The 20,194-nt window shown below is 31.4% G+C and overlaps 1 protein-coding gene across 1 annotated transcript; it reads right to left on the bottom strand.

The window, feature by feature from the left end:
* Positions 1-9,493: 9,493 nt before the first annotated feature.
* Positions 9,494-11,448, bottom strand: LOC111313422 (putative inactive patatin-like protein 9). The gene is made up of 2 exons (XM_022914100.2): positions 10,112-11,448; positions 9,494-9,923 (listed from the first exon to the last, which is right to left on the bottom strand). Exons 1-2 carry the CDS (start codon positions 11,039-11,041, stop codon positions 9,699-9,701), a joined length of 1,155 nt encoding a protein of 384 aa, XP_022769835.1. The 5' UTR covers positions 11,042-11,448; the 3' UTR covers positions 9,494-9,698.
* Between the last annotated feature and the right edge of the window lie 8,746 nt (positions 11,449-20,194).

The raw sequence follows: 20,194 nt of genomic DNA on the forward strand, positions 1-20,194 counted from the left end.
TTGCTTGTATTAAAAAAAATCAAACTCTTTCAATTTTCTATTTTTTTTTTAAAAATTCAAAATATCAATTATTATTAATTTTTTATTTCATTTTTATTATTGTTTTACATTGTCTAAATCAATCTTTATTTTAGTAAAAATAATTTTGGATTATCCCAACTCTATGGTGAAATCCGAAAAAATTATTTTTACTTGTAATAATTAAAGAAACTAAACTCTTTTAGCTTTCTTTAAAAATTACATTTAAAAGATTCATTTAAATAATTTATTTTTATTTTATTTATCATTTTTTATAATTTATTATTTTTTTAGCAAAAATTATTTTTTAAATTATCTCAACACTTTGGTGAAATTTAAATAATATTTTTGCTTGTAATAAAATTTTATTTCCTTTAAACAGTTGTTATTATAAAAATTTTTTATTTATATATTTTTAAGTCTTTACTTTATTTCAGTTTTATTTTTATTCTATTTATTTATTTATTTTTTAAAAAATTATTATTAGTAATAATATAAAATAACAATAATAATAATAACAATATCATAAAAAATAACATAAAAATCAACATTAAAAAATCAAAATCAAAACAGAAAGTAAAAAGAAAAAGAAAAGGAAAAACCCGCGAAACGGGTCGAGTCAGTGTGTGGGTCAGCGCGCGGATCCTACGCAGGTCGGGTTTGGTCCGGACGCCCAAAACGACGTCATTTTAGATGGCCTATAGAAGGCCTGTTTTAATTTTTTTATTTTTTCTTTCCCTTCTCTCTCTCCTTACCCCAGAGCCCCTCTCTCTAAAATCTCAGAACCCCTCCCGGCCGCTATGATAACCCAAATTTTGGTGGTCGAAAAATTTAATGGTCGTCAAAAAATTCAAAGTTTTTTAAATTCTGATGCCGAAAAATTCAATGGTCACCAAAAAATTTAAACTTTTTCAGATTCCGATGACCCCAAAAAAATTTTCAAAAATTCTCAAAAATTTCCCCAATAATCTTTTTTGCTTTCTAAATACTTTTTCAAGTTCAGATTTTTCAAAAAAATCTCAAACTCTGTAGATTGAGAATTTCATTCTCGAAATTTTTTTTTTTTTATGTTTGTTGTTGTTTTTTTTTATTGTGTGTTTCCCTTTTTTTTTTTGTTTTTTGTTCTGTTTTTACAAAACTTAGCTCTATTTATAGAGCTTTTGGGATTCAAGATCTCAGATCTTCTGGGATCTTTTTGTGAAAAATTTAAAGATCTATCCGGTGACTTTTAATCACCAAATTTTATGTGTCAAGTTAGACAGTGTCAAGAAAAAATTTAAATTACTCTGATAACTTGATTTTGATTATCAGAATTGAAATCAAAGATATATAATTTTTTTTAAAGAATAATAATAATAATAATAATAAAAGAAGAAGAAGAACAAAATTGGGGCCTACAGAATAGATGTTTGATTATGGTTGTTTATTTTGTTATGTCGAGTCTAGAAGAGAAGAGAAGAGTGTACTAGAGCCAACCAGCTGATCTCTTTTCATGTCATCCAAGTAGTCATGTCTAGGTAGTAAAACTTTACAACAAAGGTTGATTCAATTAATAAATTAATTCGCCCTTTTATGTAAATGATTTTGAATTAATCAAACGCTAATGGTAATTCTCTATTAATGTAAATTCCAAATACATGATTTTGAGGTACCTCACAATATCTTGTCGTAATAATTAATTTGGAGGAAATTATTTCTTATTCTTCTCCTTTTCCAACGAGAAAACTATACGAGAGAATGGGTTTTTGAGTTCAAAGCAAAGTCTACACTCCTCGAATGATTTTCATGTTGGATTGATTGGACTTCTTTTTGTTTACTTTTTTTTTTTTTGTCCATTAAGTAAATTTTTAATTACCATTCACCTGCGCAGCAAAATAGAATCAATTTTACTGTTCCATGCGATTAGTATTGGAGGATTAAACTTCAATTTTTCTTTAATTTTACAATGTTTGACTTAATTGAGAAACATGGTTTCGACTTTCTTTATTTTTTGTCAGTTAATAATTAATCAATTGTAATGTGGCAACATTATGTTCTAATTAGTTAATTATGCAGCTTAATCTATTATATACTATCTATTTTTGTATACAGATAGTGCTGATCATTTTTAGGAGTTTCTATTCATTAATTTCCATTTTGAGTAGTAAAACTTTAACAGGACTTGAATGTTTGCAATCTTCATTAAAACCTGTTTCAGTGATATTTGCTTCATCACGATATATTTTATTATTTATTTCATTTTTTGCAGTGAGGGGCAGCTCAATCTATTGTACTTCTCTATCTGGGCAATGAAGGGGGTAGAAGGACTCTGAGAATGTCTGATCTCTCTCTCAACATGAAAATAGCGAGAGAGAGAGAGTGATTGGCTGTAAGGTGAGACCCCATAACTAATTATTTATGCCAACTGTCAACAGATTTCATTTACAAGTTAGGGTAGTCGTACGTGCCAGTGAGTACAATGTACAATTTTCCTTTGGCCTACTATTGAACTGACCTATCCATTACTAAGGATACTGAAATTAAGATGGGTGATCACCAAATCAAGTCGAATCCTTAGCTGATCATGATTGCACATGAAATAAAATATTTTGTATATATGGAAATCAGATTGCATGGTGTGGTGTGGAAACTGAATTAATTTGTGACCTATCCATTACTAAGGATACTGAAATTAAGATGGGTGATCACCAAATCAGGTCGAATCCATTGCTGATCATGATTGCACATGAAATAAAATATTTTGTATATATGGAAATCAGATTGCATGGTGTGGTGTGGAAACTGAATTAATTTATCCTGAAATATTTAATTTAATGATTAAAAGCATTTTAAAAAATATTAAGAATTTAGTTTTAAATCAGATTTTTTTATTTATATTAAAATTTTATCCTCCAATATAACAAAAAAAAAAGAAACTGAATTAATTTGGGTAAATTTTGATAAACAAAATTGACAGTTCTTTCAACTCCAATAAAGTTGTCATACCATATAATTAAAAAAAAAAAAAAAGAAGTATTGTACTTTTTCCTTTTCCTTTGAATACATCAAGAATCAGGACATTCAAAAAATTTAATAACGAGTAACTGTTCTAATCCATGTCATAATCTACCAACGACAATCGTGTTTAGAAAGCAATATTAATTAGGGACATGAAAACCTGCAAGATAATTGGTTAGAGAAAGAAAGAGCCGCCAACCCCTATAATATTTATGCGTAGGTTAGCCTATTAATGATAAACTAAGAGCCGCCATGTCCCAAACAAACTGTTCTTAAATGCCTTGAGATAGGGTGAAATGGTTAAGATCAACAAACTCAATATCAGCTAAAAGTTGATGAACTAAAAGATTACCTCTTGTCCATTTGTTTATAGTACAATCTTTCATTTTTATTGAAGTCGACTACCTACTTTGGGTTTAACAATGAAGTAAAAAGTTCATCTCATTTTGCTGTTCGAGTCAACTTCAAGTACCACTCAGACATTTTGTAATGTTCTTAAATTCAAATTTACTTCCTTAGCAAAGAATATAGAAACTTACTACCATTAATCATTCAAGTTCGAATTCCCATCTCATGTAGATGCAGCTACGAATAGCACCAAAAAGAGCTTCACATGGTCCTGACTCATGAGTGAACCTAGCTAGCTAGCTGGGGCGAATGTTTGGTATTTTAAAGCTAGCTTTTAGTTACAATAATAATTGAACACTCTTTAATTGGCCAATGCCCTAATTAAAGCGATGAGAATATGTATATCACCTAATTAACCCAAGGAGGGTAGCTAGCTTGAAGTATTTTCCAAGCATACGGTGCTCGTTTTTGCTTGTATATCACTGTCGATCGACTTTCAAAACCCCGTTGGCTTCTTCAACATGGAGCTCGGTGGCATTGATTATATGTTGTTATTGCTTTGCTCATAATGGCAAAAGGGTCTACATGAAAGAAACATTTTTGAGTGGGCTTATAAAAAGATTAAAGGAGCTTCGAGGGAAATGGCCAAAGATTCTAAATAAAGAGTATAACTTGGGGCTTAATCTAATTGTAGGTTCTTTGATTGCCACCCCTCACAAAATAAATAAATAAATAAATAAATTGTATCACTTGAACCATACTCCACTCTTTCTCTCTTTTTAGTTTCTTCCATTGGTAACTTGGGTCTTAATCAAATTGGAATTTCTTTGCATTACGTGGTCTTCGTAGATTGAATAGGATTGTTCACCAACCACTTAAAAAGCTCACACTCACTCTTTCATTTCTCTCTTTTTGTTTTTCAATAAATTGGTTAATAAATGTTCTACTTAACTAACTCAACTGATTACATGGTTATTGATATTTAACAAATTTTTAATTATTTTTTATAATTACATTACGCATTTTTCTATGTTACAAAAATAATAAATTGATTAATTAATTAATTAATTAATAATTGAGGCATGGAGATTATATAATTAATTTGGCCTTAGCTAACTCTTGATTCCCTTATCCTTTTCATGATGTTGGAAGGGGGGGTGGGGAATAGATCGAGAACCAACCACCTTCCACTAAATCTCTTTTGCTAGAGGAAACTGGTTTCTTAATCCTGTCTTTATGGAGCAACAAGGATGCTCGAATCTGCTTTACTAAAAGCAGAAAACAAACTCCCCTTAAAACAAGCCCCTGATGGGGAAAATCAAATAATTAAGTGGCTAGGAAAAAGACTAGTTACAATAAAAAGAGATGCTACTATAAAGCCTTTTCAACCTTTTTAGCCATAATAACCATATTGTTAAATTCGAACAAGGTTAAAGTTAAATACTACATGACAATTTTGGAGTTTCCTTTTTTACCCTCGTGTTTAGCTGCTTCTTCATTTTGTGTAGAGTTCTTATTTATCATTGCGTTTGGTTTTAAAAAACTGTTTCTTGAACGTAAAATTAATGTTAAACAAATTATGAATTAGTGTTAAAAGTGAGTCAATCGTAAAAATTAATTAGGAGATGCATTTAAGATTTGTAATTTGTGGGTTGAAAATAAAATTATCAAATAATCATTCAATTATTTATTTTTGACAAAACCAATCTATTTGTTTATTTCTAGCATCAATTTTTTAGATACTTTAATTTTTACAGCAAATTTTCATCACATTAATACAAAACATTCAAAGAAATCTTAAATAACAGTTTTCACAGCAATTTTTTACTACACCTTTTAAAGAATTATTTTTCAAATTGAATTTTTTCTAATCACAACAATAATGCTAAATTAGACTATAATTAATTGGATAAGAAATTAAATTGTTTTTATTTTATTTTATTTTTATACAAATCTAGCGGTGTTTGGTACTCAGCCAACATAATAAAAAGGCAAAGGAAACCCATTGACTTATTGAGTACTTGATCATATCATGTGAGTTCTAATTTCTAAAGACATGTCTCTTCCTATGAAAATATAGACAGGTACGTAGCTCCAAATGACTTGACACTTTATTATTTGGACTAATTGAAATTTCCAAATCACGTTTACAAAACAAGATCACTCAATTCCCTAGGAAATTAATAACATGAGAAATCATATAAATAACTTTATTGTATGTTATGTTCTATGCAAACCATATAAAGATTCTTTGGAGATTATCAACTTTGTTTTCTTCTACTAACAGATAGGTCTAGATAAAGGAAATCAAGGTTGACAAGTTAATGATTTTCATTGTTAGTTTCAACAAATTATATATCATTGAAACATAAAAAAGTTGTTTTTGGAACCTTTCAAATTTTTGTTGAAACTAGTATAGTTTTTATCAACTTAAAGCCTTCATTAAAAGATGTGACAATCTTAGTCCAGTAAATTTAAACTTGGGTTAAGTTTAAGGTTCGACAATTTTTTCGTTAAATCACTTTACATGTATCAAATGAAAATATTTTAGCTCTAGAATTCCTTCTTACAGCACTTTTAATCGCAGTAAAAGTTTTCTTTCAAGGGCAAGAGTTAGGTAGAGATTAGAAGTAAAGGTCATCAAATTTTTTATTGGATTAAGTTATAAATAATTTCTAAAATATAATTAAATATTTAATGTGGTATATGAATTTTAAAAATTTTTATATGATACTTAAATTATAAATTTATTAATTAATATATTACTTATTTTTAATATGATTGGTTTCAAATAATGACATATAATAAACAAACAACCCTCTAAGTACTATATTAGTTAATAGATTTATAATTTAAATATCACATTAGATATTTTAAAATTCAAATACCATATTGAACGTTTCACTATAATTTAAAAGTCATTTGTGATATTAACCTTTCTTTGTTAAATGTGATTAAATAAAAATTAAAATAAAAAATTTAAAGCTATAAATTGAAATATCTTATTATGTAAGTTAAATGTAAAAAATGTTTAATAAATTTTTTATAATATTTTAAATAGATATTTTTATTAAAAAATTTGATGAACCGTTAAATAACTATCAATTAAATTTTGATTTAAAATGATATTTTTAATATTTTAAATAATATTTATTTTTTCATTAAATTCTATCAATTAATAAAATTTAATTTTCAAAATAAACTTTCATAAAATCTTTTTTAAAAGAGAATTTTGCAAACTTAAACTAAACAATATTGGAATGAAGCTAGCTAACTATACATGGTTAAGAGGTCCCCCAACTTTGTTTCCATGTTTAATTTGCTTTGTCAAATTGAATTTATATCACTTACAATTATTATAATATAATTAACTAATTATAATTTAAAATTGTGACGAATCTATCAATTTTATATGAAATCCACATTTATAAGTGATGACCTTTACATAATTTTTTATTATGACTAGATAATTGGAAGATTATAATAACAAGAATTTAGGTGAAATGCTTCCAATCAAATTATACTCATAAAAAGAATCGCTTCTAAAACTAAATTGGAGGTAGAAATGTCAATCTTACTCGTATTAGTAGCCATTTAGATCACACCACACATCTAGTGCAGTGTGATTAAGTTCACTGCACCTCCAGTTGAATCTAAACACTAACTCTAATGAGGTCAAGTCAGCATAAATTTTTCATTAAATTTTTTTTCAATCGCAACTACAATAATTTATTTTTCAATTGCAGCTACGATAAATTTTATTATTATTTTCAATCTCACTGTGACTAATCTCACAACCCATCCAAATGAAAACCATAGATGAGAAACCCAATTTTTTATCCAAATGAAGATAATGATTGAAATAAGAATGCATATAATTTTTAATTTTTTATAGGGTACAAGAATGGATAATATAATATTGACCTCTTACTTATACTCTATATATTTAATAAAAAAAATTATTAAATAATATAAGATTTTATTTTAAATTAATTAGAACTAATATATTTCTATTTAAAAATATATTAATATGTATTTATAAAAAATACATAAATATGAAAAATTAAAATTAAAAAAAACCAAAAAATAAATTTTTATTTTTATTTTTTAAAAGAAACTACAGATATGAGAATTATTTGTACCTATTAAATATCAGTTGCTATGAGAATAATATAAAATACATGTTAGATATGAATATCAAGATAAATATAATATAAAAATTTTAAAATAAAAATAAAAAATATTTTATCCTTCTTGAACCTTACCTTTAACGCATGGAGCTCTCCCTCTATCTCTCCAAACCATGAAAACCCAGCGAAAAAAACCATAGCGCAGAGTGGGGGGGGGAGTTATTTTTGTAACGCAAGAGCTCAGCAGAGTTCACATCCTGGCCAAGCAAGGAGTGTTGGGTTGGGACCCCTATTCAGAAACTGAAAACAACCCTCGTGTGTGGGTTAGTGCTGTAAATCTTGTCTTAGCTAATATCATTAATTATCATTCCCGATCGAAAAGATTAGTGGAGAGGTGAGGTGATTATATTCTACCTAACTAGCTAGTATTATAAAAGTATCCCTACCTTCTGAGAATATGAAATTTCGTAAAGCCCAAAAACCAAATGGGAAGCCACAAAGCAACAAATCGGGGACCATTTTTAATATAAGTGAATAGTGGGATTGTCTCATGCAAGCAAGTAAAGAGAGGTGTACATGCTCCAATCCTCCACCAAACTTACCTACCAACAGATCAGAAGCAAAGAAAATTCAGAGGATCCGAGCATGCTATAAATGAAAACTAAAAAAAGTGAAATCATGATTGAGGGAAAAAGTTAGTTTTTTCTTCTCCTTACTTTTTACTGGTTGATGCTGAGAAGGGGTTTTTTTTTTAGCTTTGACAGTGTAGGATATATATCCTTCTAACAGTATGAGGATTTGATTCCTTTTCCACGTCTGTTCTTCTGTTTGCATCCACATCTACAACGTTTAGAAAGGGATAGGAAGGGCTTGTTTAAAAGGGAAATTTTTATTTAATGCAGGACAGCGGGAGTACTGTGCCCCACTTTCGCAGTTGGATCCCATGGCTTTGTTTCCCTCTTTGGTTGTATCAACTTATCTTACAATTGTTCTGAGTTGTCATGGTAGCTCACTCACCTCTACGTCAATTCCTGAATTGGTTGATCGAAGTTTTAGCACAAATATACAAAGTACAAATGTTGAACATCTAGTATTTTACCACTCGCTAATGCAAATAGTATAAAATTTTCTTGCACCGCCCAAGATAAAGATTTTCGCAAGGCTTTTTTCAATTCACAAATTGTTATTAGCCATTTAGGAAAAGATCTGGGTGGTCCATTGGGAATATATATGGACCTCGCTTCATAACTAATGAATGTAGGGTCGTGATAACACTTTTTTAACTTCTTACGGACTCCTTCATAAACCAATAAAACCACCAATCCCTGGTGTTTTTGAGGACCGCTTGGTAACTCTCATTATTTACCCTTCACATTTGGAACATTTAGACGGCAAATTGGCCAATTCAAAGCTTTCATAATAAACTTCAAATTTAATTCAATTGATTAATATAATTATTCTTAAAAGATAATATCTAATTAATTTTAATTTTACATTGGAGCATTTACAGTTTTTTTTTTTTTTTTCATTTTTGAATTAAGACTTCCTTTATATATAGAAAAAATCTCATCTAGTTTTTTTAATGATATCATATACAATGTGAATGAGATATTTTTGCAATATTAATTAATATAGTAATAATTTTTCTGGTTAATTTTTGCAAATAAATTCTTCAACAAATTGCGACTAATTTAATTTTTTAGAATAAATTAAACGATTAAAATTGGAAAACTAACATTACTACATTAATGTTGAACTTAAATTTTTTTGCCTTTAAATATAAATGCACCAAACTAATAGTAACCAAGGAAGTGCTGTGAGTCTGTGACATTCTCCGTTGAAAAAGTTGTGAGAATTAAAGGTTTAAATGCACAAAAACTGAAATTTTGACTTGAAAACACAATAATACGTACTTAGAAGCAAATAGCTGCTCATGATATTCTTTGATTTTGTTATTGCTCCACCCACCAAAGGTAATCATAAAAGAGATATACTTAATGTTGCTAATAATAGTGACGTGTCATTTAATTAATCATTAACTTAACACTACTAATTAAGCTGCGTTAATTCAGCCACAACGGATATATTTTACTAATTAGCAGCTATTTTTACTACAAAATATGGGCAGTTAAAAGTAAAACTTGAGGGTGGTTACAACTTACAAACGGTTAAAAATAGAAAAACAAAGGAAAGGATAAAAAGTAATTAACGGCCGTTGGTAAGGGGGCTAACGGCTGATTCCTTGCACGGACTTGGAGGAATGCTGGTTTTGCCGGACGCAACGAGGCGTTGCACAAAGCACTCGATTCTCTGTCCGTTTGTCTCCGTCAGTAACCGCTTCCCGCCAAACGGTAACGACTCTACTCCTCTATCCTTCAATACCTCCTCCATTCTCGGCCCCACCATCCTTTCACTCCCCAGTCCGTTCGCCTGCACGATCGAATGTCGATAACAAAATTATATAAATCCAAAAGACAATTACAATAGTAAAATTCTGTTTGGCTATTGAGAGAATCGAGGAAAATTATATATAAAAAATTACTTTAAGCCAGTCAAACTGACTTAACCACAGATTAAATTTTTCGATAGGAGTAAAGGAAAAATAATGACATCCATACCTGAATTCTAACGTAGTTTGACCGGTTCCAACAGAAAGCGTTCCCCAACATCTGGTCTACTGTCTCCGATACTCCGTCGAGCACAATGTCAACAACAGAAGAAGTTGAGCATTCGCTGTTATTACGAACCTTTGACCTTCCACACAACGGACCGTTGCCTAACGAAAAAACCAGCAGATCCTCCATGCCATTAACCGATGGGAAATCTCTCTTGTTATGAAGCACGTGCGTGACAGCCGCAGCAGTAGGGTTGTTCATGACCAAACCTCCGTCCAGGGCGGAGCATGAGGTCTTGCCGTCGATAGACGTCAGTGGGAAAGGTTTGAAGAGGCTGGGAGTGGCTGACGTGGCGCGGCATACTTTCCAAAGCTCGAAGTTGAAGCTAGGTGATTCGGAAGCGTCGGCGCGAGAGAAAACAAAGGGAGCGGAACTCTTGAGGTCAAAGCAGGGAACCAGGAGAGGTTTGCACGTGTCCTTGAGTGTCAAAACCGTTCCGTCTTCTCTCTTAAACATTTCCTTCAGCACTTTATCCATGCTCTTACCGGAGAATCTCTTCCGACGGTGAAGAACTCCGGCGAGCTTATTAACTTTGAAGAGCTCGGAGTTATTTTGAGTGATAAACTTGATGGCTTCCCTAGCAGTGAAAAGAGGATGCCCGGTTCCATCGTCGGCAGAGAGCATGGCAGCAAGAACAGCACCAATGCCAGTGCCGGCAACCATGTCGAAAAAATCGGCAATTTGAGCATGTGGATCACCAGTTTTGAGACGGATCTGGTCTTCAAGGTGGATAAGAGCGGCACCAGCTACAATGCCGGTGTTTCCACCACCGTCAATGCTGAGGATTCGAATCTTCTTGGCAGTTTCACAGTGCGATAACCATTTCTGTTCCAGTTTCGTGAAGATCTCTAAAGTTACTTTACTCAGCTCCATTTTAGGCACCTCCTCTGTTCGCGCCAAATAACAAATTAAAGCAAAAGCTTCGGAGTTTTTTTTTTTTTTCTTTTAGTTCGATTGATAATGCTTGCTTGTTTGCTGGCGCCAGACAAGTCCGTGCAAAAAGCAAAGAGAGAGCCTGGCGCTGTTCACGCTTTGTTGCTGATAAGCATTAATGGTTCCGATAAGCAAAAATATGATGTTTGCACGCTGTTTCTTTCTTTCTCTCTGACTCCAAATCTCTGTGGTCTGAAGAGTGAAAGTTGAGAGAGTTATGGTTTTTTTTTCTGTTTTCTCTGTGGGCTACTGGACTCTTAGTCGTGAGAGAGAGAAGAGAAAGTTAAAACCGGTAGTGAGCGAGCGAGTGAGAAGAGGAATAGGGATAGGGTGGCTGGCCCTTTGATGGAGGTTGTCTTATATATGCTTCTCCAGTTTTTCTTTGTCATTTTTTTTTTTTTTAATTTTTGTGTTTTACTGAGAATTTACTCTCCTTGGTAGTGAGATTCTTACGTGTTTCGACTGTCCTTGCACGCGTTCTTATCTGTTTATGGGAAGCGCCAACTTCGGCTTTTTACTCGGCTCGGCTCCCGCTTTTCCTTCTTTAATATTTTGAGGGGACTTGCTCGGTTCTTGCGTTCGCCCATTTTTATTTCTAATTTTAAAAAAAGATATATGGTTTTTTTTAATTAAATTCATAAGTTTCTTTAATGAAATAATAAGTATAAAAAAATTATAATTATAATTAAATATTATATTTATATATAATATATCACTAAATACTTAATTCATAAATTAATATATATTTAAACAATCAAATCCACTTACAATAAAATTTGAATTAAAACCCTTTTTTTCCCCCAAAAACTTAAAATTTTATTCATACTAAACTTCTTTTTCTATAATTTGCTTCCTCATTGATTAATTAAATTCTAAGACGAAATATTGGGGTGAATGGCTTGCAAGAATATGGTAACCGGCCGCAATTCAGTTTCCCAAAGACAGGTTTAAGGAGGCACAAAGTAATCTCGTCATTGTTGATTGAATCCAGTATAGAAGTTGAGATGTGGCATCAAACAAATCATAATTCCCTAAAATAAGTAAATCCCATACTATTTTTTATGCCAAAATAAGCAAATACACTAAATTATTGCCTTAATAATTGAATTAAAACAAACAAACAAACAAAAAAATTAAAGGGTAAAAAGATGAAAAATAAAAAATGTCAAGCCTCTTGAGAAATTTGCTTCCTCCCTTCACAATGTTAGAGATCTCTCCAAGTTAAGATGCCTACCATACAGATCCTGTCCAGTCAAAGGGTATCTAAGAAAATTTTATGGCTATAGTTGTTGTATAAATGAAAAGGAGAGATATTTGGTTAATACATTCATGTCGAATATGAAGATCAGTTTTCTCACCCAACAAAATTGTCAGAAAAAAAAAATTGCAAATTTACTCATCTGATTCATTTCTCTGTCCATTGTTAATTTTTACGGTTTGGAAAACACAAATAAGTTTCCCACCAGAGGTGACAGTTGAAATTTATTAAACTCTTTTGACACATTACACTGATTTCGTTACAGCTCCAAACACTTCACTCATCGTTTTTTTACGCTGTTTTTGATGCATATATGAATTTATTAGGGTTTCTATCTTCCCTTCTTTAAGTTTCAGATTTGAAACACTGAAACTGCATGTTATATTTTACTTGTTGGGCACATTTATTTTCTTCACATCTATAAGGGTTATGTTTTAATCGCAGTAACATATAAATAGCAATTGAACAAAATATGATAATATTTGGCATATATGGGACATGCATATCTACTTGCGCATAGGGAAGACATGACATTTCCCTTGCACAATTTGCAGTAAATGTGAACCATTATTCTTGCATTTATGAATGAAGCTCGGCGACTAGCAGCATTATGTGCAAGTTCTAAGATATGCAACAAGGGACCGGCGGCCATCCCCACTCCCAAATCAAACTCGATCAAATCTTGTCCGTGCTTTGTACTGAATCACAAAAGGCAGAGAAATCTGCAATGATTTTGTTGGCAACTTGGGCCTATGCCCCTTCCACAGGCAAAAGAGGGTAAACAAAAATGTCCCTCTACATGACTATGCCCTTCATTCCTTGGACAGTTTCAATGGCATGGCTTCTTCCTTTACATGGGGAGTAAAATCTTTTGATAGAATTAATTTCCTATCAATTTATGATTCTATGCATAAATAATCTCTTTTTCTTAATATTAGGCACACCTCCGATTCAACTTAAGGGCTACAAAAGAAAAAAACTTCAACTATGAATCTATAATGCATCATCTCCACAAGCCTACTATTTATTTGAGTATTGCAACCCATGTTCATGGCATTTATGTTAGTAGATCAGAGGTTGACCACGTCTATCAACTCTATGTGCTCAAATATCGATATTAAAAAAGTTTGACTTGGATACAATGAGTATATGATAATATACAGAAGCAAAACATCCAAGTGGGCGATGTATTGAGTCAACCTATAGTGTAAGCTTGAAGGAGCACTAAGACAACCTAGATGGCAATGTTGAGTGCCATGGCATGGCCTAAAAGCACACTAGATATGTGAGATTGCCTGCCCAAAAAGAGGTTTTGATAAGATTTACTTACATGGGGGAGTCGAGGTGGGAGTTGATGAGAACTCACAAGTGAACAGAAAAGCTATGCCTTGGCCCAAAAACGCACTAGAGATGTGAGGTTGCCAGGCCCAAAAAGAGATGTTGATAGGATTTACTTGCACAAGAGAGTCAAGATGGGACTTGATGAGAACTCATAAGTGAATGGAAGAGATTATTGGGATAAGATTTATATGTGAGCTAAGAATCAAATATCAATTTAATAGCAGAATAACGATCACAAAATTACGGTAGCGCCACCACCTGCCAACGTTATTGGAGGAAATATGATTGAAAAATTCATCATAATCAAAACGGTGTGTAGTTGCAGCAAAAAAAAAATGGCATAACGAAAAATAATGGTAATAATGGACCGATATTGCTACTATTCTCATTTTTTTACTCACGAATCACCAGTTCATGTTATAAGAAAAAAATAAAATTTCAACACTGTTAAAATAAAGCAACAAGCCTACAAAAGTAAAAGTAAAAGTAAAAGTAAAAGCAAAAGAAAAAAAAACTCAGAACCTCAGTATCAAAATCAATCTAAAAACAAGTTAGAAAATAGATAAATTATTTATCAATCGTTCAGTTGGCATTTCGACAACAATCCTAGCTCAATCCAAAAATTATTCGAATTCAAATCAGCCTCAAGTTCTCAATCAACAATCAAGATCAAATAAGGTAAGAAGAGAAAGTTAAATTACCTTTTTTTATAAAATTTTTGTAAAATGATGTCTGTCTTTGTGAAAATTTGAAACAGATGAACGATGTACTCTGTAGGCACTAGGCAAGTGATACTAAGATAGTGATGAGGGGATGCGAAAGTGAGTAAGAGATGAAAAAAAAGAGAGAGAAGAATAAGATTCTTGAGGGCTAAACTCCATAAGCATGAAGAAGAAGAGCAAAAGAGAGCGAACTGGGCCTACTAGGATTAGGCAAAATTTGGAGATATTTGGGGCATGTGGGTAGAGTGGGATAAAGTGAGGGGTGGGGGTGTAAGTGGGGATAGGGGTGGATGAATTTTTTTATTTAATTTTGTAATTAATTTTTAAAATTTTTTTAGATAAAATTTAATTAAAGGTATTGAAAATTTATAATTAAAAAAATTAAGAGATTAATAATTTAATATAATATATATAGATAATTTAAATGAAAATTTTTTATAAATTTTTTTATATAAGTTAAATAAAAAATAATTAAAATTAAATATTATATTTTAATTTTGTTATAATGAGTGTCACAAACTATTTTTAAAATAACTAAATAAGATTTTTTATAATTATAATTATAATTATAATTATTATATTTTATAATAAATTATGCAAAAAAAAAATTCACGATTGTAATAATCGCAATGATTACAATGATCTCCGCTATATCAAAAATGCGATAAATGCGACGCGATAAAAAATGTTATTGCAACTGCTATTTAAATCTTTGTATGTAAGTAAAGAATCTCATATCATTAAAAAATTTAAATGAGAAGTCCTATATATACATAAAAAATCTAAGAACCTAATAGCTTAAGCTTTTGTGCTCAAGTGATGTCAACATATATGTATAAGCTTTTTAGTGTGCTCCCGTGAGCTTTAGGTGTGGCAAATCTCTCAACAAGTGGTATCAGAGCTATAGTTATTTTGAGACATCGATACAAAAGTAGCCTTAGACAAAATTTTATTTGAGATCATAGATAATGATACAGGTTCTATGATAATAATGACAACATCAAATTATTCAATTTGAAAGCCTATGATGAAATATTATTTATATTGTAAAGATTTGTATGGGTCAATATTAGATAATTTGGTTAAATCAGTACATATGAAAAATGAAAGTTGAAAGAAGTTAGGTAGAAAAATACTAGCTGTAATCAAAAAATAGGTTGATATTAGTGTGTTTCATCATGTAACGTAGGAGATAGATGCTCATACTATTTAAAAAAAAATTGACAACATTGTATGAGAGAAAAATAAGTATAAATAAAGTTATGCTTATTAAAAAGCTTACAACTTTACAATAAGGGATAGATGATCAATTATAGAGTACATGAATGATTTTCAAGTATTATTTAAAAAAAATGATAGCATTGTATGTGAGAAAAACAAGTATAAATAAAGTTATGCTTATTAAAAAGCTTACAACTTTACAGTAAAGGATGGACGATCGATTATAGAGTACTTGAATAATTTTTAAGATATATTTAATCGGATAACTACTATAGAGCTTAAAATGGATGATGAAATAAAGGTGGGTTCATTGTGAAATAGCTGAAATACTTTAATTGTGACTATTCTTAATTTTGCTTCTGATTATAAGATAATATTGAAGATGATAAAAGACAGTACACTTAATGAAGAAGTAAAGCAAAAAGACTTAGACTCTGCGAATCATGCTTTAATCACATAGAATAGAGATAGAAATATCGACAGAGGTCAAAACTCAAAATGTCGTAATAAGTTTATACATAGATCTAAGTTCAAAGATAAAGTAAAGTGTTTTCATTATGATAAAGCAAGTCATATAAAGTAATACTACAAAATCTTAAAATAAAAACGAAAAGATAAAAAAGATAAGAGTTTAAATTATAACAATGTTGCAACAGTGAATTTAGATAATGATTCAGTTACTTTGATTTGTACATATATTGATTGTAATCATATTGGTGATCTTGATATTGAGTGGATAGTTGACACAGGAGTGATATATTATTGTGTTCCTAAGAAGTTGTTTACAACTTACAAAATAAGAGACTTTAGTTGCACCAATATAAGAAACAAGAGTGTGTCACAGATTATTGAAATTAGTGATATTATTGTACAAACTAGTATGGACTGTATGTTGACTTTGAGAAATGTTAGACACATTCTAAATATGAGAATGAATTTATTTGCGATTAATGTCTTTGATAAGAGGGATATGAAAGTTGACAAAAGCATGGGCAGTGGAAGCTTATTAAAGGATTTATGGTAGTTGTAAGGAAAAAACAATGCTATACAATGTATAAGACATAGATGCAATTGAATGGCAACTAGATAAATGCCTTTGAGGATAATGCTTCAGCAAACTTGTGACATAAAAGGCTGACACACGTTAGTGAGAAAAGTTTATAGGTTTTGGCAAGACAGTCTCTCATTTTCTTGACCAAAGATATTTTTCTCAATTTATGTGATCATTATTTGTTTGGCAAGCATCGTAAAAATTCTTTTCTTAAGAGTTCTCAGAGAAAAAGAAAACAAATTGAAATTGATTCATTCTGACATATGCGATCTTATTGAGGTTGAGTCATTGGGTGGTAGCAGTTATTTTATTACTTTTATTAATGATACTTCACGTAAGATTTGGGTATATATGTTGAAAAACAAAAGTCAGGTATCGCAGTATTTTTAAAAATTTCATGCCATTGTGGAAAAGATAATATGACTACCTTTGAAGTGTATTCAAACCAATAATGGTGGAGAATACACATCCATAGACTTTGAAGAATACTATCCAAAGCATGAAATTAGGTATGAGATGATAGAACCTAGAAAACCTCAGCATAATGGCATAGCTAAAAGGATGAACCATACTATTGTGAAAAAAGTCATATATATGTTGAAGATGATAAAATTATCAAAGTTATTCTAGGGTAAAACAATCAACACAACTTGTTATTTACTTAACAGATCATCATCAGTTTCTTTGGACTTTGACATTCTAAAAAAAGTGTGAACAAAAAAAGATACTTTATACTCTTATTTTAAAGCTTTTAGGTATAATGTATTCATGCATGTACTGAAAGAGTAGAGATCAAAACTTAATAGTTTAGTCACACAGTATGTGTTTGTAAGATATAGTGATGAGAAATTTGACTATAAGATATGGGATCCAGTGAAAAAAAAAGATAGTAAAAAATAAAGATGTAGTCTTTAATAAAAAAAAACTATAACAGATCTCGAAAAAAATGAGAAAACTACACGAGTTATCATTGAGTGTGATATTTCAATACCAACAGAGATTCACAAGAAATAAGCAAAAAATAGAACTTAGGGATATGAATGAGCCAACCATAATTAGTAATGAGTCAGATACAATTGGTTTTAAGTAGAATGAGCAATCCTTTCTACCTCAGAATGTTGAGCAAGGTGAGTAGTCATCTCCACCAGAAAGTGTTGAGCAAAGGGAGCTACCTTTGACATTAGATGGTGTAGAGTCTCAACCTAAGAGATTTACTAGATGGCATGACCATCTATCAGGTATCTAAGTTTATATTTTATTTTAGTTACTAGTAAGGGGAAGCCAAAGAGCTTTCAAGATATACAAGTTACTCTGAATAGAAAACACTGATTAAAAGTAATGAAAGAAGAGATAGAGTCATTACGAAAAATAATACATATGATCTTATTAAACTTAAAAAAAAAAAAAAGGCCGTTAAAGAATAAATTTGTGTTTAAATTGAAAAATGATAGTGATAAACTAGTGAGGTATAAAGCTCAATTGATGGTGAAAGCTTTTTTTTTTGAAACCAAACATCGATTTTGATGAAATTTTCTCTCTAGTTATGAAGATGAGTTTCATTCAAGTGGTACTGGGATTAGCAGCTAGTTTGAATCTTGAGCTTGAGCTTGAGCAACTTGATGTCAAGACTGCATTCTTGCATGGTGACTTACAGGAAGACATTTATATGAATCAACTTGAAGATTTTGAAGTGAAAGAGAAATAACACTTAATTTGCAAACTGAAAAAAAGCTTATATGGCTTGAAATAAGCTCCGCGATAATGGTATCAGAGCCTAGTTTGGGGGAACACCTAAATGAGAGATGTATTGAGTCAACTTGGAATGCAAGCTTGAAGGAGCATTGAGACAACCTAGGTGACAAGGTTGAGTGCTATGGCTTAACCTAAAAACGCATTAGAGACATGAGATTGTCTGACCCAAAAAAAGATATTGATAGAATTTACTTGCACAAAAGAACCGATGTGGGACTTGATGAGAATTCACAAGCGAAAGGAAAAGTTGTGCCTTGGCCTAAAAGTGCACTAGAGATGTGAGGTTGCCTAGCCAAAAAAAAATGTTGATAAGATTCACTCGTATGGGAGAGATGAGATAGGACTTGATAAAAACTCACAAGTGAATAAGAAAAATTGTTGGAATTAGGTTCATATGTGAGTAAAAAATCACATATCACTAAAAAATTTGAATGAGATATCCATATATATATATACATAAAAGATCCAATAACCTAATAATTTAAGTTTTTGAATTCAAGTAATATCTAACATATATAAATGAACTCTCTAGTGTACTTTTGTAGGCTTCTAATGTGGCAAATCTCCCAATAATTTGCATACCAATGTGCTACAACAGTAATTTAGGCGAGGTCGAGGGGGCTTATAATTAACTAGCTAGCTAGATAGGGCCAAGCAGTATTCACGTCCACCCTTTTCAAATTAGCTATGATTCTAAATCTGAAGTTGAAACAAGGTTAAATGGATGTAGGCCACAGCCACGGCTAACATTTTTATTCATTGATTTTGAACACTATTACGATCTTCAAGAGGAGAGACCAGGCTAGCGATTGGGCTAGCATTTTTCATTTGTTTTTTTTCAATGACAAGGATATTCACATTTTACGCTCACCATCATATGAGATGGATTTGTATATTGTAAGAGTAACAAGTGACGGAATAGAAGAGCTATTTAAAGTTTGTGCGTCGTACGCGAAACAGTTTATAATTGTATCAAGTTTCTTTTCTAATGAATGGAATTTTAATTATTCCAACAAGAAAATCCAAAGAGATTATCACGGAAAACTGAAACCAGTATTACATACGATCTGATGTTTGTAATCATGGTTCTATCTTAAGTATTCCCTTTGTTTTGAGATTTATGATTCTTTAGTTTAACTGGAAGGAACGTGAACTGAGTTATTTCCTCAACAATGGCCAAAACTTTGGTGGTGCAAAATGAAGAAAACTTAATGATCATACAGGTGAAAAAGTTAAGCTATAATGTGTGTATATAAATATTAGTAAACAATCCTAAAACCATTGAAGCCAAGTGACTGTAGTGCTACCCAGATATAATCATGTTCAATCATTACCAATACAAGCACAATTGTAAGGACCATCAGCCTAGAAGGCAAAACCAAAGACACAAATGGTAACGAGACTCAATGCCAAGGAAAGCTTGGAGGAGATGAGAAACTGAGCACTGCTCTGAACTGGGCCAGGTGCCAACATGTCTGAAGGTGGGTTTGCAGGCGATGAACTAAAAGTAGATGGGCTTAGACTTGCATTGGGCCTACGGTTGGTGGTGTGACCTATACATCACCTTTTTGGCCTGTTTGGCAGTGGGCAGGAACCCTGCAAAGAAAATAAAAGTAGCCAGGCCTTACGAGGTTACGCAGTCGGAACCAGAGGTGTAGGTAGCGACGGCAGATGTTCCTTTGCATGACTGAAACCCACGATTCTCCTAGCAGAAGCCACCATCAAATCACGAAGCAACAGAGAGAAGC

The sequence above is a fragment of the Durio zibethinus genome, chromosome 23, assembly GCF_047325235.1.
Source record: "Durio zibethinus cultivar Kanyao isolate XHJ-2024 chromosome 23, ASM4732523v1, whole genome shotgun sequence".
NCBI classification, from domain to species: Eukaryota; Viridiplantae; Streptophyta; class Magnoliopsida; order Malvales; family Malvaceae; genus Durio; species Durio zibethinus.

What these genes read in the sequence shown, in the direction of transcription:
- LOC111313422 (XM_022914100.2), bottom strand. Translation starts at nt 11,041, where the DNA reads ATGGAGCTGAGTAAAGTAACTTTAGAGATCTTCACGAAACTGGAACAG. An exon ending in CAAACTACGTTAGAATTCAG is followed by an intron (nt 9,924 to 10,111) that starts GTATGGATGTCA and finishes TCGATCGTGCAG; the next exon opens with GCGAACGGACTGGGGAGTGA.